The sequence below is a fragment of the Canis lupus genome, chromosome 5 (genome assembly GCF_011100685.1).
Source record: "Canis lupus familiaris isolate Mischka breed German Shepherd chromosome 5, alternate assembly UU_Cfam_GSD_1.0, whole genome shotgun sequence".
Classification (NCBI taxonomy): Eukaryota; Metazoa; Chordata; class Mammalia; order Carnivora; family Canidae; genus Canis; species Canis lupus.
The window spans coordinates 16,639,678-16,658,647 of NC_049226.1; the positions used below are offsets into that span (position 1 = coordinate 16,639,678).

General features: G+C 38.1%; 1 protein-coding gene across 8 annotated transcripts in view; it reads left to right on the top strand.

Annotated features, from left to right (window-relative positions):
• Positions 1–18,970, top strand: part of SIK3 (SIK family kinase 3) — a 240,358-nt gene that overhangs the window by 117,911 nt on the left and 103,477 nt on the right. For all 8 annotated transcript variants that reach the window (XM_038536044.1, XM_038536047.1, XM_038536049.1 and 5 more), the window contains exons 2-3: positions 11,885–12,001; positions 15,207–15,270. In XM_038536044.1, the coding sequence (XP_038391972.1) occupies positions 11,885–12,001; positions 15,207–15,270 (181 nt within the window). The remainder of the gene's footprint in view (positions 1–11,884; positions 12,002–15,206; positions 15,271–18,970) is intronic.

The following is an 18,970-nucleotide window of genomic DNA, read 5'->3' on the forward strand; positions in this document are numbered from 1 at the left end:
TAGAAGTTAAAAAAAAATTAAAAGAGGCAAAACCAGACTCTTTCAGAGTTCTCATTAGGAATTGGCCCAGTGAGAGCCTTTGTCTTGATAACCCTGCTTTTTAGTACACACAGGCACACATCTATGTAGTCGATTAGGACGTTGAGGAATAGAGTTGGTCACTTGTAGGTCTGCCATAGATATATTTTAGTGATGGAATTGGGAGTGGAGCCCTAGGTCCCAGCTCTCAGTCCAGTGCTCTTTGGCCGTCCCAGTGATTTCCAAATTGTTCTCCAGAGCCTGAGGGTTCTAAAAAGTTTTGTCTGTTTCTGAACCTTTACCCAAAATTAGCTAGAGTAACCCTCCCCTCCCCTTCCCTTTCCTCCTTTTTCTTTTCTTTTTTCCTCTTTTCCTTTCTTTCTTTGTTTTTTTTTTCCGGAGGGGGGTAGGGGGGGGTGGGGGGGAGGGGGGGGGGGGAGGGAGGGAGGGGGTAGCGGGAGTGCGGGAGGGGGAGGAGGAGTTCGGAGGTCGGAGGGAGTTTGAGGGCGGTTTGGTTCGTCTTTCTTTCTTTTTTCTTTTTGTTTTTAGCTTTCTTCATGCACTTCCGTCCTTTCCTCCTTCCTTCCTTCCTTCCTTCCTTCCTTCCTTCTTTTTTTCTTTCTTTCTTCTTTCTTTCGGTATTTATTCTATCAGCAAGATTTTGTTCAGAAGGGAAAAGATTGTGCTACTGTGTATGTTAGTTTTGATGTCATTCCTACCCTGAGCTCTTTATTCTGTGCCATCTTCTACTCAGAAAAGTACATTGTTGGCGGGGTTTTGTTTGACTTTGTTTCAAAGAATGTCATTGTGTTCTCTGTAGAAATCTGTGACCCAAAGACCTCAGGAAAATTCAAAAGGACTTTTAAACATGGAGGGATAATTATTTTTAGTATGAAGTTATTCTCAACGAACGTTTTATTTCCTTGTACATCTCTACATTCTCTCTATTCTCTCATCTCATCAATCTTATTCCTTGTGATTTTCTGGATGATGTTTCTCATGATCTGTTGTTCTTTTAAGGAGATATTTATGCAAATATGTCTATTTTAAATGAAACTATTTTTGATATCTGGAGATTTTTTTTGGTCTTTCTGGCAGTGAGTTATGGGTCATATCAATTTGCTTAAAAACAGTCTTGTTAAGATCAAAAGAAGACCCAGAAGACAGTGTAATGGTTTGGTTTTTGCTTAAATTGTGGATACTTTAAATGCTTAAAAAAGACCCTCACTGTTATTAATTGTATTCACCATTTCAGCCAGACAGTACATGATTATGATAACTTAAAATCCTTGATGATAACTTTAGAAACTTCAGAAGTCCAGACTTGTACTGTAATGTCAGTTTAGGACTATCTTAGAAGGTCAGAATTTCGGATGCATGTAATCCTGCTAAGGGAAAGGACAAACAATCTTACTAAATGTTAAGTCTGTTATATTAAGTACATACTTCATGTAGTTGTGTTTTTACATTTAATGGGTATAAAACTGTTAACATACATAAGATATACACAATAATAATACACATGACAATGAATTACATTTTAATAGAACAAATTTTTATATTTTTAGTGGCAGGGTTAATCATCTTCTTCCTGCCTTTAGAATAAATATCAGAAATTGAGAATTAATTAATGTTTACTATTAGACTATCCAGAGGAGTGATTTAAGTTACTTAAACTTCATTATTCAGCCCATGGAACACATTAATTATGGAACTATAAAATCTGTTTGATTTGAAAATGTGATGACCATTAACTATAAGGAACTCGTTGAAGCCAGAATAAATGCAAAAAAGCCATCACACAAAATATTCCCATTTTGCTGGAATCCCAGAGGGGCATTTTTTCTGCCAGCACTAATGGTGTGCAGCTGTGATTAAAAGACCATTAGAAGGTACTTGGTGCAGTGTTCCTAGTGGGTGCAGGGAAGCTGGCTCTCTAATTCTGGGCTGCCCCAGGGAAGAGAGTCCAATGTCATCAGCGTTCAGACTAGAAAGCCTGGTTTGACACAGATGTACATCGTGACAGCTCACAGTGCTGGCGTGTAAGGATGCATGACAAGTAACTTTCAGAAATAGGCTATGATGCTCTCTGATAATGGAGATTGCTTCCCTTTGTTCTCATTGCCAAATAATCGGCAAATGTAAGAGATGAGGAATTTAGGGTCGTTTTCCAGCTCTTATCAAGTTCCCTTGGTTCACTCAACCTTTTGCTACTGCAGGCTATCTTATTAGGCCTTGGGGGCATCTTACTATAATTTTAAACAACTTCAAATATGAACTGTTGCTGACTTTGTTCATCAGGAACAACACTACCATTGTAAGGTCAGCAAGATGCTCAGTGTAATAGATCTCCATTGGGGACATATAAGAAAGTTACGACTGCCAGTTGAGTTCAGCTTTCTTTCCAGCTGGTGCTTTAAAAAGCTTTGACTGTTCTAGGTGCTACATCGAAATGTGCTTAATGGTACACAGGCTCCTTGACAAATGCCGTTCTTGGGAAGAGCACAATCTTTCTGTGAGTGTGTGTTATTTTTACCTATGAGCTGGCACTCCAGGAAAAGAGTAGCATGTACTTCATTAAGAAAATTCATCTTGAAATCCATTCCAGGTTTCTGCCTCCTCCTAACTTCACAATCGAGGTCATTGCCAAGTTTTACCCACATGTCTAATCTTTCTTCTTGGGGACTCAGATGCCATCCTTCATAGATACATTTTCCACCATAACTTCAAACTTTGCCTGGGACTAACTGCTGCTCCTTGTTTTTCTTTTATTTCAGAACATTGCTGTGACAGTTCCTATTTTTATCTAAGACCATTTTCTTAGAACTATTCTTTGGTGGCCACTTTCAACCATTGGAGCTTCCTTGTTAAACCGCTGTTAATCCTTTTCCTATCTCTTGAGAGCCTTCCTGCTCAATCCGTCTGTGCTCCAAGCAGCTCCTGTTTGCCCTGCGTTCTTCAGCCTCACTCTCCCTTTCCTGCTCTTTCCCCTCCTGCCTTTTCTTTAAGGGCTGCAGGGTGTTCTTTTAAGTAGGTCCCTAACCTGGGAATTAAGCGATCAGTCCAATTCTATATCTCCCTCTTAAACTTTGAAGCCATGCTTGACCGAAATAGAGACCTGAGAACGGACTGGGCACTGATATTTGTAAGTAATTCTTCTTTCTTTCTTTTTTTTTTTTTTTTTTTGTAATTCTTCTTTCTTATTGTCAACTCCTTTCTCTTCTCCACTCCCCTCCCCCCCCTTTCTAAATATCTTCTTGTTCAGTTCATTTCAGTAGGCAATTAAAAGCCAGGGGTTGATTTACTGTTCTAGAAAGCATACAAAATGTGGCTCTGTGCAAATGCTGAAATAACAGCAGTGGTAGTAATGTCAGTGTGGCTGAGACAGTGGCCTGTTACGTTAGAGATACTCCTAGGACTTCTGCTTTCTGAGAGGGTAAATGGTAACCAGATGGGAATTATTGGAACTGAGAAATCATTTTCTTTTTGTCTGAAAAAATTCCCTTCTAAGCCTTGAATTCTAAATAATCACCAGAAAATTTCCATTGATTAATTATGCACAGTATGACCATGTTCCATCTTAAGAATTCTACCAAGAATAATGCATGGTTCATGGCCTGTTTTTTAACATCGGTAAGCTCACAATTCTCTATCCTCCAGACATTGTAAGTGCACAGATGATTTCGTTTTTACTGTTTAGTACAGCCAAAGCAGGGAAGTATAGAAAAATAAGTCACCTAAAATTCTACTAGATATTGTGAACTATTTCCATTGGAGTTCATTGGAAGCTGATTTACTCTTCCTTTTGGTGGTCATGTTGAGTCCTCCTGTCTAGAGTTGGCTGGAATCCTAACATCTCAATCTTTAGATTTCACAGCTGTGTGTTTTTCCAAAAACAGCTGTGATTGGTCTGTAAAATGGATAGAATAATTAGTTCTTCCCAAATATATGTCTTGGCTTTGCCCCTTAGAACTTGATTTGACTATTTGTTACTGACTCAAATATGCAGTCCTCCTTGATTGGTTCTGGTACAGGAGTCTGGATTTCCCAAGAATATGGCCAGCCTACATCTTGACCACAGCCACAGGGCACATCATTAATAATGGCCATTTACTGCCTTGCAGGTTTAGCCTTATAGTCTAGCTTGTGTATCCTGTGGTGATTTGGGCTTTCTTTTAAACCTGTATTCTGATGACAATTCTATTTTGCAGTTAATTTAAAAGAAAAACAGGTTTGGTTTGGTTTGGTTTTGCAAAGGCATTCTGATTCCTTTACTAGAAGCCATTCTCTACTGGGAATGAGTTAAGTCCCACAGAAAAATATTTGAGTTACTAATTTTTCAGTTTTCCTAAAAAATACCATTCTAGATTATAGGGGAGAAGTTAATTCATCACATATAATAATGCCTCAGGGAAGTTGTACTCAAAGTTTCATTCAGGGAGCCCCAAAAGAGCCTCTAGAACTCTTTCAGTGAATCTCTGAGGTCAACATTGTTTTCATAAGAAAACATTATTTTCATTTTCCACTCTCATCCTCTCACAGTTACACAAGGTGGTTTCGAGGGACTACATGATGACTGATATAATTACTCTTATGGCTGATGAAATGTGTGCTTGTGTATTCTTATGTTTTAAATTTTTGTTTTAATTTCTGGTTTTAATCTTAATCCATTTTGTAAGTAAACATGGATAGATATTACTCATGCAAACAAAACTTCTTTGAAGGTCTCAATAATTTTTGAGAAAAGGAGTCCTGAGACCAAAACATTTTTGAACTGCTATGTTAAGAGTGTAAAACTTAATTCTCTCACAGAACCCTGTTGAGAGCAGCCTCTAGCGAGCTGCATGGGAGCGCTGCCCTCAGCCAATCAGTTGTTCAATAAACATTTTTTAATGGAATTAAATTGAGTTCTTGGAATGCAACTTTTGAGACCTAATTTAAGATTCTCTCCCAAGGCAGTGTTTGAGCATTGAGTGCATTGCAACCTGCCAAGTTTCTTCGAGATCAGTAACTGGCAATTCTCAATATTGAGTCCAGGATTTCAGAAGTCACTTTCGTGTAATGTGTGCTGTAGCTGGCAGCTTACTGGCATCATCTAACATGTGGGCCACATATATATTTAAAATTTTCAAGTAGTCATATTTAAAAGATTAAAAAGAAACAGGTAAAAAAAAAAAAAAGAAACAGGTAAAACTAGTTGGGTTTTCCCCCCAGCTTTTATTGAGGTATAATTGACAAAATTGTAAGGTCTTAGAAGTGTACAACGTGTTTTTTTGTTACACGTATACGTTATGTAGGACTCCTCTGATTGAGTTAATTAACACGTTCATCTTCACATATTTGCCTTTGCTGTTTGTTTTTGATGAGAACATTTAAATTCTATTATCTTAGCAAATTTCAGTTATTACTCACCTACTCACAGTGTTTTACATTAGATCCTCAGGCCTTACTCACTCCTTGTAAAGTTTGTATCCTTTTACCAGCCTGTCCCTATTTCTCCCACCCCCCAGCCCCTGGCACTCACTTACATGTTTTCTGTTTCTATGAGTTTGACTTTCTTTTCTTTTTTTTTTTTTTAAGGATTCTACATATGAGTAATACCATGTAGTAATGTGGTTGTCTTTCTCTCTCTGACTTACTTCACTTGGCACAGTGCCCTCCACATTCATCTGTGTCCTCACAAATGACAAGATTTTCTTCTTTAAGGGTGGTTAATATTGCATTTTGTGTGTGTATAGATACAGATATATAGATAGATATGCTACATTTTCAAAATTTATCCATTCATCCATTGACAGACACTTAGGTTGTTTCCATACGTTGGCCATTGTGAATAATGCTGCAGTGAACATGGGAGTACAGATATCTCTGTGAGATAGTGATTTCATTTCCTCTGGATATACACTCGGGAGTGGGATTGCTAGATCATATGTAGTTCTATTTTCAGTTTCTTAAGGAACCTCCATACTGTTTTTCTATAGTGACTACCTGTTTGCATTCCCACCAGCAGTGCTGCACCAGGGTTCCCTCTTCTCCATTATCTGTGCTAGCATCTGTTCTCTCATTTTTGTTGATAGATACCCTAACAGGCGTGAGGTGGCATCTCATTGTGGTTTTGATTTGCAGTTCCCTGATAATTGGTGATACACAGCACCTTTTCGTGCAAGTGTTGGCCATTTGTATGTCTTCTTTGGGAAAATGCCTGTGTAGGTCCTTTGTCCATTTTTAAATCAGGTTATGTGTGTTTTTTTTTCTGTTGAGTTGAGTGAATTCCTTGTTTATCTTGCATATAAACCCCCTTATCAGATACGTGGTCTACAAATATTTTCTCCCATTCCATAAGTTGCCTTTTCATTGAAATTAGTTTTTAATGAGATTTTTTTATTTAGACTACTATATCTAAAAAGGTATTTATTTCTTCATGTAATCAATCTAAAATTTATCAATGAGATAATTTATATTCTTATTTTAATATTAAGGCTTTGAGTTCTGGTCTATATTTAACATTCATAGCACATCAATTTGCACTGGCCACATTTTGAGTGCTCAGTAGTCACATGTGGCTGGTATGTTCTGTATTGAACAGCATAGATCTCAACCGTAAAATGATATTAGATCTCAACTGAGAATGATGTAGAAATAGAGAAATAGATCATGAAAATTTAGTTACAAAATTTACCATAAAAACAGCCCCATTGAAAATAAGTCACAATGGCAAAAAGTTTGATATCTGCCTAAATTTTAAGACATTTCAGTGAGAAGTAGAGCTGCTTCAGAGAACATTGAAAAAATAAACTTTTCTCTACACTGTCATAATGTTTCTCTTCCCTTCTTAAAAGCATTCAGTCTGCTTATGGTATTTTGTGAAATTATTGTGCATGCATCTGCATACTAGTTCAGGGGAGTGCTCTTTCTCTTTTTGGAGGAATTTTAGCACTTGTGGTCTTTGCATTTTCTTCCTAAGTGGCTCCTTTCTTTAACTGTCCATTTGTCATGGCATATCTCAGCATGAAAGAACCCACATACTTCTGATGGGTGAGGGGTAAGATCTTAATGTTGAACCTTTCCTTGGCTCATTGGTTTTTATTCTGTCACCGTACCTTGCCAATGAATGTGGTGTCAGGATATGCAAATGAATTATTGCCTGTTGTGAAGAAAGCACTATTTTTTCAACTTCATTCCTTGTGAACATTACTGTGCTTGCAAAAATTAGGTAAGAGTTAAAGGAACTGTGGTTTAGAAGTGAGAACTAAAAGGGGGAAATCACTATTTTTCCCCTCTTCTAGAATGAATAATAAAGAACTGCGACTTTACATTTGGCATGATCTGAATTTAGTTTTTTGTCATGCTGCATGCCAACAAGAAAAAGAGTTCATCGAATGGGAATATCTCAGGTTGAGAAATTCCTGAGGGCTTCAGGCAAGCTGTATCTGTTGGAGCAACATCTTGGATACGATGACGTGTTTAATTGATATTAGTGTCAATTCATAAAATCCTGCTCCTTGCAAGAAGAAAAGAATTCTATGTAAAACAAGAAACTTTAAGAAATATATGGTCTCTTGGTAAAATATTGGAAGTTTCCTTTTTTAATTGTTAGGCTTTTCATATGGAAGTACAAAGATGTGATTCATAGATTCTCAGCACCAAAATCTAAAAACATTCTTTGAGAGTTTATCTTCTGTTTACCTACCAATTTACCATTCGCTGTGGACGCATTTCATTTTTCAAGCAGCGTATGTGTTACTTTCAGCTGAAACCCTGATTATATAGCTGCCACCAACCTGTAGCAGTGAAAATTCATGATCATCGATCTCTTCAGGTAGTCTCAAAATAATCACACTTGCTCACCAACTCCCTGCTCTTTGACGTGGTTATTTCTCTGTTTCATTGGTATTTTTCCATTTTCTAGAAAATCTCCACCTTCCAATTTGCAGCTAATGTAGGAGCTGAGCTTTTGGAGGTTATCTTTTCTGTTCTGCAGGCCTCTTGGGTACATATGCCAAGTAGCACATGTGTCCTCCTCCTTGGCGTTAGTACTTAGTTTGCTTAGTTTGAGGGGCAGGGAGCCTGGCCTGCCTTGAAGGAGCAGAGTGCGCTCTCCCTGGTGCAGCCCTGAGGATCAGATCTTTCTGTGGGTTCCATCCTGCAGCTCGGTGTGATGCTCCCCAATTGACTGCATCCCACACCCTAGCTTCAACTGGAAGCTCCCACATCAACTGGAAGCATGCAGTTCGTTCTGAATGCTGCCCACAGATTGTTAGCTATTCGCTTGTTGGCCCCTTCACCTTGCACCTTGAGTGAGGAACTGATGTGTTGGAGATCCCAGATTATGTCCTTTAGTGAAGCAGATCTCATTTTTGCCAAGGAATGCCTAACGTTTAAGGCTTGATTCCAGAAAATGAACACATAAATAACAGCAGTACTGTAATTAATATGGATGGCATGTTTACCACATGCCAGGCATTATATATTAAGCAGGCTGCATCCATTAGCCTGGTCAATCCCCAGCAACCTTTAGTGCAGGTTCTGTTATTACCCACATTTTTTTAAGATAAGGAACCATAGAAAAATTAAATAGCTGGGTCAAGGTTATACATTAAAAGGGCAGTTCCAAGGTTTTGAACCTAGGCCGCTGGACACTGGAGTCCTTCCTGTTGATACCATATTCGGCTGCTAGGTAAAGCTTTGCCCCCATGTCTTGTTGGATCTTGAATCTCATTGAAGAATGGACAGGAATTTGGTGTTCTAATCTATTAAAACCTCTCTACATCCACCTCTGAAGAACAGATTATACTTAATACATTTTCCCTGCAAAGATAAGAATACATTTCAGTATATGGGACCATATTCCCTTTATGGGGAGGCAGATATACTTGTTATGAAATGTATAACTATATGCATACTATACCATTACCTTTATCAAATTAAAAATAATATTAGGTGCGTAATGTCTTGAAGCCAGCTTTGTTCTCATGGATGATTAGATTTGGTTTTCTCTTTATTTACCTTTATGAAAATCTTATTGCTTGAGAATGCAAGTGAAACTCAGGAGTTCATGTGAATCAGGAGGCACTACTCTATGACTTCCTCAATTATGTTTGACTTAGTACTCTCTTGCAGGTGAAAAAGTACAAAAATGCATTGAAAGCCCTAATTAACCACCTCTACCCTCTACCCCCATTATTTTTTCTGTGTCATCCATTGGCAGCCATGGGCAAAACGGGATTTGAGGCCCAGTCCTTGGACAGTTGATGGTCAGCAGATCTTAGTATTGCTTCCCAATCTTTTATATATCATGGCACACACAGAGAAAATGATAATATTTCCTCTGTGGTAAACAAGTGAGGTTTCTTGAGGCTGGAGGTGATCCCTGCCACCTACCCATGGCCTTGGGTACCCTTGTAACTCATTTCTAGCACACTCATTGGGAAGCTCTGCAATAGCATGGCTGCAAGTTTCTTAGCTCATTATACATATAGGAAAGCAGTCTCTAAAGTATATTGTGCCATTCATCTGTAAGCTTTTATTAATAACTAATTACTATTAAGACCCAGAGATTTGTTCTATAGAAGGACATTGTGTACTGTGGTTTTTGTGTTTTAAGAACTGTTCTGGGATCCCTGGGTGGCGCAGCGGTTTAGCGCCTGCCTTTGGCCCAGGGCCCGATCCTGGAGACCTGGGATCAAATCCCACGTCGGGCTCCCGGTGCATGGAGCCTGCTTCTTCCTCTCCCTCTGCCTGTGTCTCTGCCTCTCTCTCTATGTGTGACTTTCATAAACAAATAAATAAATAAAATTAAAAAAAAAAAAAAGAACTGTTCTTAGAGAATTCAGTACAGATGCTAGACCAATTACTGGAGTTAAGGTCTGTATGTGATATGGCCCAGTAGTGAGAAGTAGAAACAGTAATGGTCTGGGGTGATATGCACCGAGATGCCCTACCACTGAGCTATACCCCCTGTACAGATAAGGCTTCCTATAGGAGATTGAACAGCTGCTGAGATTTGTTAATGATTCAGCTATTTTTCCTCATAAAATTACCCACTCTCTTTCCTGCCTATCCTAATTCTTTCTTTTTTCAAGTTCTATTTTGTTTGTGAGGTCTTTCCCTGTGTCTGCTTCTCCTCCCAGTGAAGGTCATGTCCATCCTCAGTTCTACCATCATACCTTGCTTATAGCTTTACTGGCTATATTTCCAATGTTGTGTTGTTGTCTGTTTCATGTATGCCTCTTCCCTACTAGATTGTGAGCTTCTTGAAGTTAAGGATGTATCTGATTTAATCTTTGTAGCTTGAGCTGCATCCAGCTCATTTTATCACATTCCATCATTAGGCAGGGCTTAAATGCTCTTTGGATTGAGCTGAAATTTGTCTCCCTGGGCCTTTCTCCTATCAGTCCCCATTCGAATATCTGAAACAACTCCAAAGTTAGTTTTATGTTAGCTCTTCTTATATTTGAATCATCTACTTTGTATAGTTCCATATAGTCTTTATTGCTCTGGGCAGAACATTTTTATTGTTGAAATTTTGCTTCCCTTGTTTTTCTTTTCTTTTTCTCAATAAGCTTCCTTTCCCTCTGATAGTGTATAGAATTAGAGAATTAAAAAAAAAATTTTTTTTTTTAGAATCAGAATTTTAAGAATTGAAAGGGGCTAGAATTGACCTTGTCTTGGTCCTTCATCAAACTAATATTCATTGATTATTTGCTAATTGACCAAGACAGAAATACAGAGATATTTGCGGGCAACACAATATTTTCAATATTTCACTAAGAACAGTGAAGAAGTTTAGATTTGATAAGTTAGAAAAAGTTCTTCATCTTTCGTTCTGTTTTAAAATGTATGTGCTGGGGCACCTGGGTGGCTCAGTTGGTTAAGTGTCTGCCTTCGTTCAGTTCAGGTCATAATCTTTGGGTCCTAGGATGGAGCTCCGTATCGTGCTCCCTGCTCAGGGGGGAGTCTACTGCTTCCTCTCCCTCTTCCTCTCCCTCTGCTTGTTGTCTCTTTCTCTGTCAAATAAATAAAATCTTAAAGATGTATGTGCTGCTGGATATCTAAAGAATGATGAGCAAAATATATGTTTGATGCTGAAACAGGATATATACAGTACAGAAGGATCTTCAGATTTTTTTTTTTTGATCTTCAGATTTTTATAGCATTACCATTAAGAATTTGATTGTAAAGTCAACCTACCTGGGCTTTAATCTTGGATCTGCCTCATACTAGTAAATTACTTTATTTTGGGTAAATTACTTATTCTGTGTGTCTCAGTTTCCCTATTTCTGAAATAAGGTTAATAATAATGTAGGGTATTGTGAGGCTTAAATGATTTAGTACTTGAAAAGCACTAAGAATTATGCTTGGCACACAGCAGATGTTCAGTATATAGTGACTGCTGCAACCGCTACTATCGTACCACCACTTCTACTACTGTGGAGTTATGCAAGTACCTGGTGCAATGTGGGACACCCCTGTGGAATTTCTGGTCAAATATTACTAAATTATCATGTACTTGTGATATAAACATTTTATCTTAATAAGAGACCCAACATACCATTGTCTGCATCAAAGCATGATTTGCCCAGATTGTGACCACATCTTTGGAGTAATGAAGTATTTTGTCTAGGGTTTTACATAGGAGCAGTTTAAGAAATGGCATAAAGACCCATTAGCTTTTGGAGTCTGTTCCTTTGAGACCAACTTGCTAGGAATCCATTTCCTGTCTTTTTAAAAAGAGTAAAATAATTTTCTTCATTGATATTGTGTAAACAAAGTGCTGGCAACTTGTATTGTTTTAAAATGGATTTAATTTTCTTAGTGAACTGCTTTTAATCATGCATTAGAATAAATTTTCTTCCTCCATTCTCAGGTTGCTATCAAGATCATAGACAAGACCCAGCTGGATGAAGAAAACTTAAAGAAGATTTTCCGGGAAGTTCAAATTATGAAAATGCTTTGCCACCCCCACATCATTAGGCTCTACCAGGTAGGTTCCTTAGTGATGTAGTGTATGGTGATGAAGAACCCAGAATAGTCACTTTTGTGTATAGAAGAAAAGGTGTCTCGGTGAATATCTGCAACTTTTCTTGGTTTCTGTGTTCATATGTATATCCTACTGTTTTCCCACCCTTTTATCTCTTGCTCAGTGCTCATGTTTTACCTGGCTGTTTACTAGTAAGATCTACCTTACCCACCTAGACCTTTTAAATTTGTTCTTTAAAACTTGGGCACAAAAAAAAAAAAGAAAAGAAAAACTTGGGCACCATTCTTTGTGAGGATTACACAAATGGATTACTCAGAAAATGACAAGAAGTTATTTATGTATATCTGAATCCTAAAACAGAACGGGAAAGCCAAAGGAACAGAGAATTTCTAGGGATGAAAAGCTAAAGGTGAATGTAGCATTACCTTTTTATAACATTACTTAAGTACTCATTTCTTTGATCTTGGTATGACATATGATAGCAAAGGATATTTTAAGTATTGCTTCTTGTATCAATCAGAACCTACCTCTTTTCTAGTAGGATCCTAGCTTCATTTTCTAAGGCAGCATTAATCAGTTTGATAACCATGAGATTGATTTTGTTTAATGAAAGAGATTTCCATTCTAGTGTTCTTACCTTCCCAAGAACCATGCCTATTTCATGCCATCCCCCACAACGACTTACTCCAAAAACAGTAAATCTAATGACTGGAATTTCAAGCCAGATAGGAAGAGAGGACCTTGCCTCAGCAGGCTGGTGGAAGAGATATTTTGGGAGAGGTGGGGCTTTGGGGCACTTCTCAGATTGCAGTGTGTTGGCAGCCACAAGCTCTGCCTCTGCCTAGGGCCAGCTCTGCTCACTGCTTTGTACCAGAACAGCCATCACCTAGTTGTTCAGGAAGTGGCCACCCACTCGGTTCATTTGCTGCCTGTTAGTCTGCAGTAAACGGTTGCTGGCCCAGACATGGCACCATGTGTCAGGGCGGAGGCACAATGGGCAGGCTTTCATAGTCTATTAATTTTATGGAAAAGAAAGCATGTTGTGATGTTAGTGTGTGTGGTTAAGGCTACAGCTTTAGGGCTCTTTTCTGGCATCAGCTGCTCACATAATGAAATGAATTAGATCGGCAGGAGCCGACTTGTTGAAATTTATCAGACTAAATTCTGTTGAACCACACCTACGTTGTGCCCCAGAAGCAAACCCATGAAAGCTTCCTGGTGTTGCCTGAAGACTTATGTCTGCAAACTCGGAGGTGTCTAACCTCTGCTTCCTTCCTATCCTGATCGACTGAATAAACTTCTTGACCTCACATTTTAAAAGAAATTGTCTTTAAATAGTTGTAGGGCTTATGAGCTAACTTTGCTCAAGAGATTACCTGGTAAGTATTAGCCTTATAACTGAATTATCCGAGTTTCTCACCCAAGATTTCATTAGCCCTTAAGAATTCAAAATAGTTTCAGCCCTGACATTGAACAATGCCCTCTTTTAAGCTTTAATTTTGCTCTCTGGCAGCTAGTATTGATAATGGGGATTCCAACTTACCCAGGTGAATGGCTATCAAATTATCTTTATAAATAGTATCCAGGTAGTTTTCAGGTGATTTGTCAAAACTTCAGTCTTGTCGGTTTATAGAAGGAGCCAAATATAGGTAAGTGTTTTGAACTACTGAAAAATTTAACAATAAAAGAACATTTGCACTCAATAAAAGGCCCAGGGGTACAAAGGAGATATACAATATAACATTTACTTTTTTTCTTTTCTTTTTTTTCCCTCAACACCCACATATATATACAACACTTTTATTGTTGTTGTGTAAATCAACATACAGGAAGAGCTTGGAAGCAATGCATGTAATAGTGAGCTGATATCACCAGTATATATAGAGTTCTTAAAAATTAAAGAGAAAAATAAGGATGATACAGTTATTAGATTAGAAATGTAATGTGCACTTACATGACAATGCCAGGAAACCATTCAGAAGATCTGTTATCGTAACATGTAATGATGTTATATGGTATTAATGTGTTAAGATGCCCAAGATCAAGTAACTGGGAAATAATTTAGCAAAATAATCAACTGTGAATTATGGTGAAAGTATAAACTGTATTGCCTAATATGATAGCCACAGGCCACACGTGGCTATTAAGTATTAAAAAGTGGCTAGAGCAAATGAAGAACTGAATTTTTTAATTAATTTTCATTAATCTAAAAACTGAAGTAGTTTATAATTAAAATTTTTGTTCAATGACAATATTTTGGATATATTGGGACAAATGAAATGTTAATTTCACTTTATTTTTTTTTACTTATTAAATGTGGCTACTAGAAAAGTCAAAGTTATATATGAGGCCTACATTTTTTTCCAATTGGTCAACATTACTCTAAAATGATATAGAATAAATTAACTTATTGCCAATGTTTCCTTTGAGGGAATAAAATGGAGAGGGCTGAGAAGAGGAAAATCTTTGGTCTTTTGTTTAAATATCAGGTATTTAAAAAGTTTGTATCATGAACATATATATTCACATATTATTTTTAAAAATATGTAACAAAAAAAGGTAAGAAAGGACTGCCAACACACAACTAAATAAAAAAAGCAAAATAGGAATGAAAATGAAATACAAATGAATAATTTATATTACTTGAGGTGTTGGATATTTACATTATTATTCCCAGTTTTGAATAAATGGATAGGAGAAAGGAAAGTTGTCCTTTCCATAAAAAAAAAAAACAAAAACAAAAACAAAAAACAAACCACATCCGCATGTGATTTCTGCATAGTTCCTAAATGATTCCCTTATTTTTCCCTATGCGTTTTTTGGTTTTGATTGGGTTTTGTGGGTGGGAGGGCATTTTTGAACTTCAGATGACCAGTGTTGAATGTGAACTTTCTGGTTCTTGGCAGCTTCTTTGCTTCTCAGTCTTCTGGAGCTTAAGAGATTGCAGAGGCCTCATGGAACAACAAAACGGCTGTCTCTCTCAAGTAGTAACTGCTTCCTACTTTTAAGAACACGGAGGGATATCTATTTTCCCCCTTTCTTCTTTATAGCATTTATACCTGCTCTCCCCGTCCAATGTTTTAAGTTTGCTTTAAGCAGTAACGGTTATTAATATTTCAAATGACAAAAGAGGAGTCGTTAGTTTCTCTCCTATGATATCAGCCTGTCATTTGTGTCACTGTCTGTCACTTTCCTGCCTTTGTACCAGGTTATGGAGACAGAACGGATGATTTATCTGGTGACAGAATATGCTAGTGGAGGGGAAATATTTGGTAAGTACCTCTGTTGCATTCTTTAAAGCTATTGAGCACACTGTAGCAGACCTAACATAGCCGTTCAGTGCCTTAGTCACTTGAGCAGCCGTACTTGATGCTGTCCTTCGGCGCTGTCATTTTTGATCAAGAATTTTAATTTATTTTGGTTTACCTGTTTAAGTCCCTTCGCGGTCTGGGTTTCCTCAGCAAAGGTGTTCTGTTGATTTCAATCAGGTGTTGACAGTTGAGGTTAAAGATCTCTAAAAACAAACACCCCCACCCCCCACCCCGAACATGCAACGGAGGGGCTTTGCTGTTGCCAGATTCCCCTGGGGGTCCTCACATGTGGGAGCGCGCCTGTGGTGTGTGGCCCTCTGTTGTGAGAGAAAAGAGCCACTTGGAGCAAACAGTCTCATTCTAATGCTTTCTTTAAACTTTGTTTAAATATAACATGTAGCTATATTCCTTACCATGTGTTCACAGTTTCCTTGAATTCTTATAGTTTGGGAGGTTTTATCTACGGTAACCATTTTTTTCTCTAACACTGCGCAGCATCAGAATTAGGCAGTGGAGTCTGTTACCAGGAAATCGGACTTTTTGAGGTGGTAAAAACTGGCTAAGAAAAAAATCTTTTATAACCCCAATAAATAGAGCCAAGTAGAGCTAAAGCCTAAATTTTCAAATACGCATTGATATATCTTTTTTATTTTTTATTGACTTTTCTTTTGGTGAGTAACTACAGAGAAAGGTTTCTTTTTATACTTTAGGTTTATCTAGTTTATTTTTTGGGGTTGTGTTTTGGTTTCAGTTGTGATCAGAAATTTTTTTGTGTTTTAAATATTGGTACTTACTAATTTGAGTACATTTAAAAACATGAGATCACCTTTAAAGTGAAATATTCTTACTAGTGACTAGTCAGTTGTGACTGTATGATGTATGGATTTGTGTGTGTGTGTGTGTGTGTGTGTGTGTGTTAAAATTTTCCCTGAAATCTTATAATTTGGGCCTAAGAAGCTTCAGTCTTTTTTATTTTATTTTATTTTATTATTTTATTTTTTATTTTTTTGTTTCAGTCTTTTTTAAAAGAGGTATCATCATTTCTTAATAATACTTTTAATTGACTTCATTTATGTGGTTATATACAATGGTAGTCTTGGGAGAAAAAGAGACCTTGTTATTTTAATGTTTGTAGTAATCAGAGACCCAAACCCAGTGCACATAGATCCACTTGCAGCTGGATCTTTAGGAAAACAGATTTTATTTATTTATTATTTTTTAAGATTCAAAAAAATTTTATTTCTGTATGTCTGTATTTATTTGTTTATTTTTATTTATTTATTTATTTATTTATTTATTTATTTATTTATTTATTTATTTACCAAGACAGAAAGAGAGCAAGTATAAGCAGGGGAAGTGGCAGAGGGAAAGAGAGAAGCAGGTTCCCTGCTGAGTAGGGAGGCACATGCAGGACTCCATCCCAGGATCCTGGGATCCTGACTTGACCTAAAGGCAGACAGTTAACAACTGAGCCACCCAGGTGCCCCAGGAAAAGAGACTTTAAAAGTATACAAAAGAGGGATCCCTGGGTGGCGCAGTGGTTTAGCGCTTGCCTTTGGCCCAGGGCGTGATCCTGGAGACCCGGGATCAAATCCCACGTCGGGCTCCTGGTGCATGGAGCCTGCTTCTCCCTCTGCCTGTGTCTCTGCCTCTCTCTCTCTCTCTCTCTCTCTCTCTCTCTGTGTGACTATCATAAATAAATAAAAATTTAAAAAAAAGTACACAAAAGATAATAATCATCTGGTCAGAGATTCTTTATGAAAATGTAGCAGAAGGCATGAGGAAACAAAATAGAACTTCTCCTAGTATTATTATAAAAGATATAGATGAGGAAGAAAATGATGTATTCCCTAAAGAAATCACTGTGACTGGATAGGGATATAACTATTTCATGAGCTCTGATTTTTAAAAGGATCTGTATAAAAGTTGAAAAGATAGGCATGATCAAGAACATGAGTTTTGGAGGCAGTGAGACCTGGTTTTGAATCAGCTCCTTATTCCCTATTTGCCGTTTTAATTGGAGCAAGTTATTAAATGGTTCTGGGATTCAGTTTCTGTAAAACCAAGGTCTATAGTAGCTGCACCACACTTGTGAAGATTAAATGAGATCACACATATAGAGTCCTAGCACTTTGTTCCTTCATGCCCATGTTAAAGAACACCTGAGAGATTGACTTCTGTCATAACAGCATGAGGAGCTCTGCTGACCCAGTGAAACATGAAAATGATGAAACCCCCTCCCCCATGGTCCTAAGTTTGAACAGTAAATGAAGAGACATTTTTTTCAAAAACATCTATGAAAATATGAAAATTTGGTAAGAAATGAGAATGGCTTTTAAATTAGTACTGCTGTCTCCTTCCTCCTTGCCAGCTCAGTGAGGTGGAGATTCTTATTAGGGCTGCTGTAGCTTAGAACACAGGACCCCCACCCCCACCCCCAACCCTAACCTAGAGTACTGGCTCCTGGGAGGAACAGGACATCAGCATTCTCTTCCTGTCTACAGCTGCCTATTGCTGCAGCTAAGTCATGGGTGAGTGTAGTGCAGGAGCAGGGATTTCCTTCTGCCTAGCCCCCACTCGTGGAATTCTGGAATTCGGTTGCAGCATGCTGAGAATACTGGGGCCTAGATCACTCTTGCCTCAGATTGTAAATTGGTTGTTCCATCCCAGAAGAGGAAAACTGAGAGGACCTCAGACTGTATCCCCTCTCCTTCCACTGAGCTCTCAGCTCCTAGGATTCACTCAGAGAGAATTTTGCCATTGTCCCCCACAGGTAGCTTTAGAGCCCTGGCTCAGAGACGGGCCCAGAGGGAAAAACAGACCATTAAACAGTTCCTAATCTGTTCACAAAGGAACTGACCTCATTTGCAACAGAGACTGAAGAAGTTGAAGCCTAAAAGTATTCTAAAGAACAGTGGAGATTGTGGTAAAAGGCATTTGAGAGGAGATTCAAGATATAAGCTATACCTCAGTTTACCTAGAGAGATCCAGGGAATAAAAATCATAAAAGCCTTCCAGAGGTCAGAACAAAAATCAAACACTGATCTCAGAAACTATTCCTTCAAAGGAACCAGAGTTTTTTTTTTTTTCTTCAAGATTTTACTTTAAAAAAAAATTATTTATTCATGAGAGATACAGAGAGAGAGAGGTAGAGACACAGGCAGAGGCAGAAGCAGGCTCCATGCAGGGAGCCTGACGTGGGACTTGATCCTGGATCTCCAGGATCACACCCCAGGCCGAAGGAGGCGCTAAACCGCTGAGCCACCTGGGCTGCCCAGGGACCAGAGTTTGATTGGCTTGTTTATGGACCAGTTTATTCCCCAGGGCATTCTTGAGAGCAATAGAGCAACCAGCCAGCAATTATTAGAGTTTAACAAGTGGGTGTGGTTAAGAAAAGAATAGAGCCCTCCTCAACCATAGTGATCCAGTGATCTGAGGGTAACTGTGGATATACCAAATCTGTGCTTTCCTGAGGAACAACATCAGAAGCTGAACACTGTGGATGGGAGAATAAACTTCACTGAAACAGTCCATTAGTCACTATACCAATAAGTGAAAAACAGTAACATGTTCTAGAAGAGGAGAGGTATATCAGTACTCAGAGGTCCTATGATACAGCACCTCTAAATATATGTAAATTCCAACAATATGTAGTTTCCAA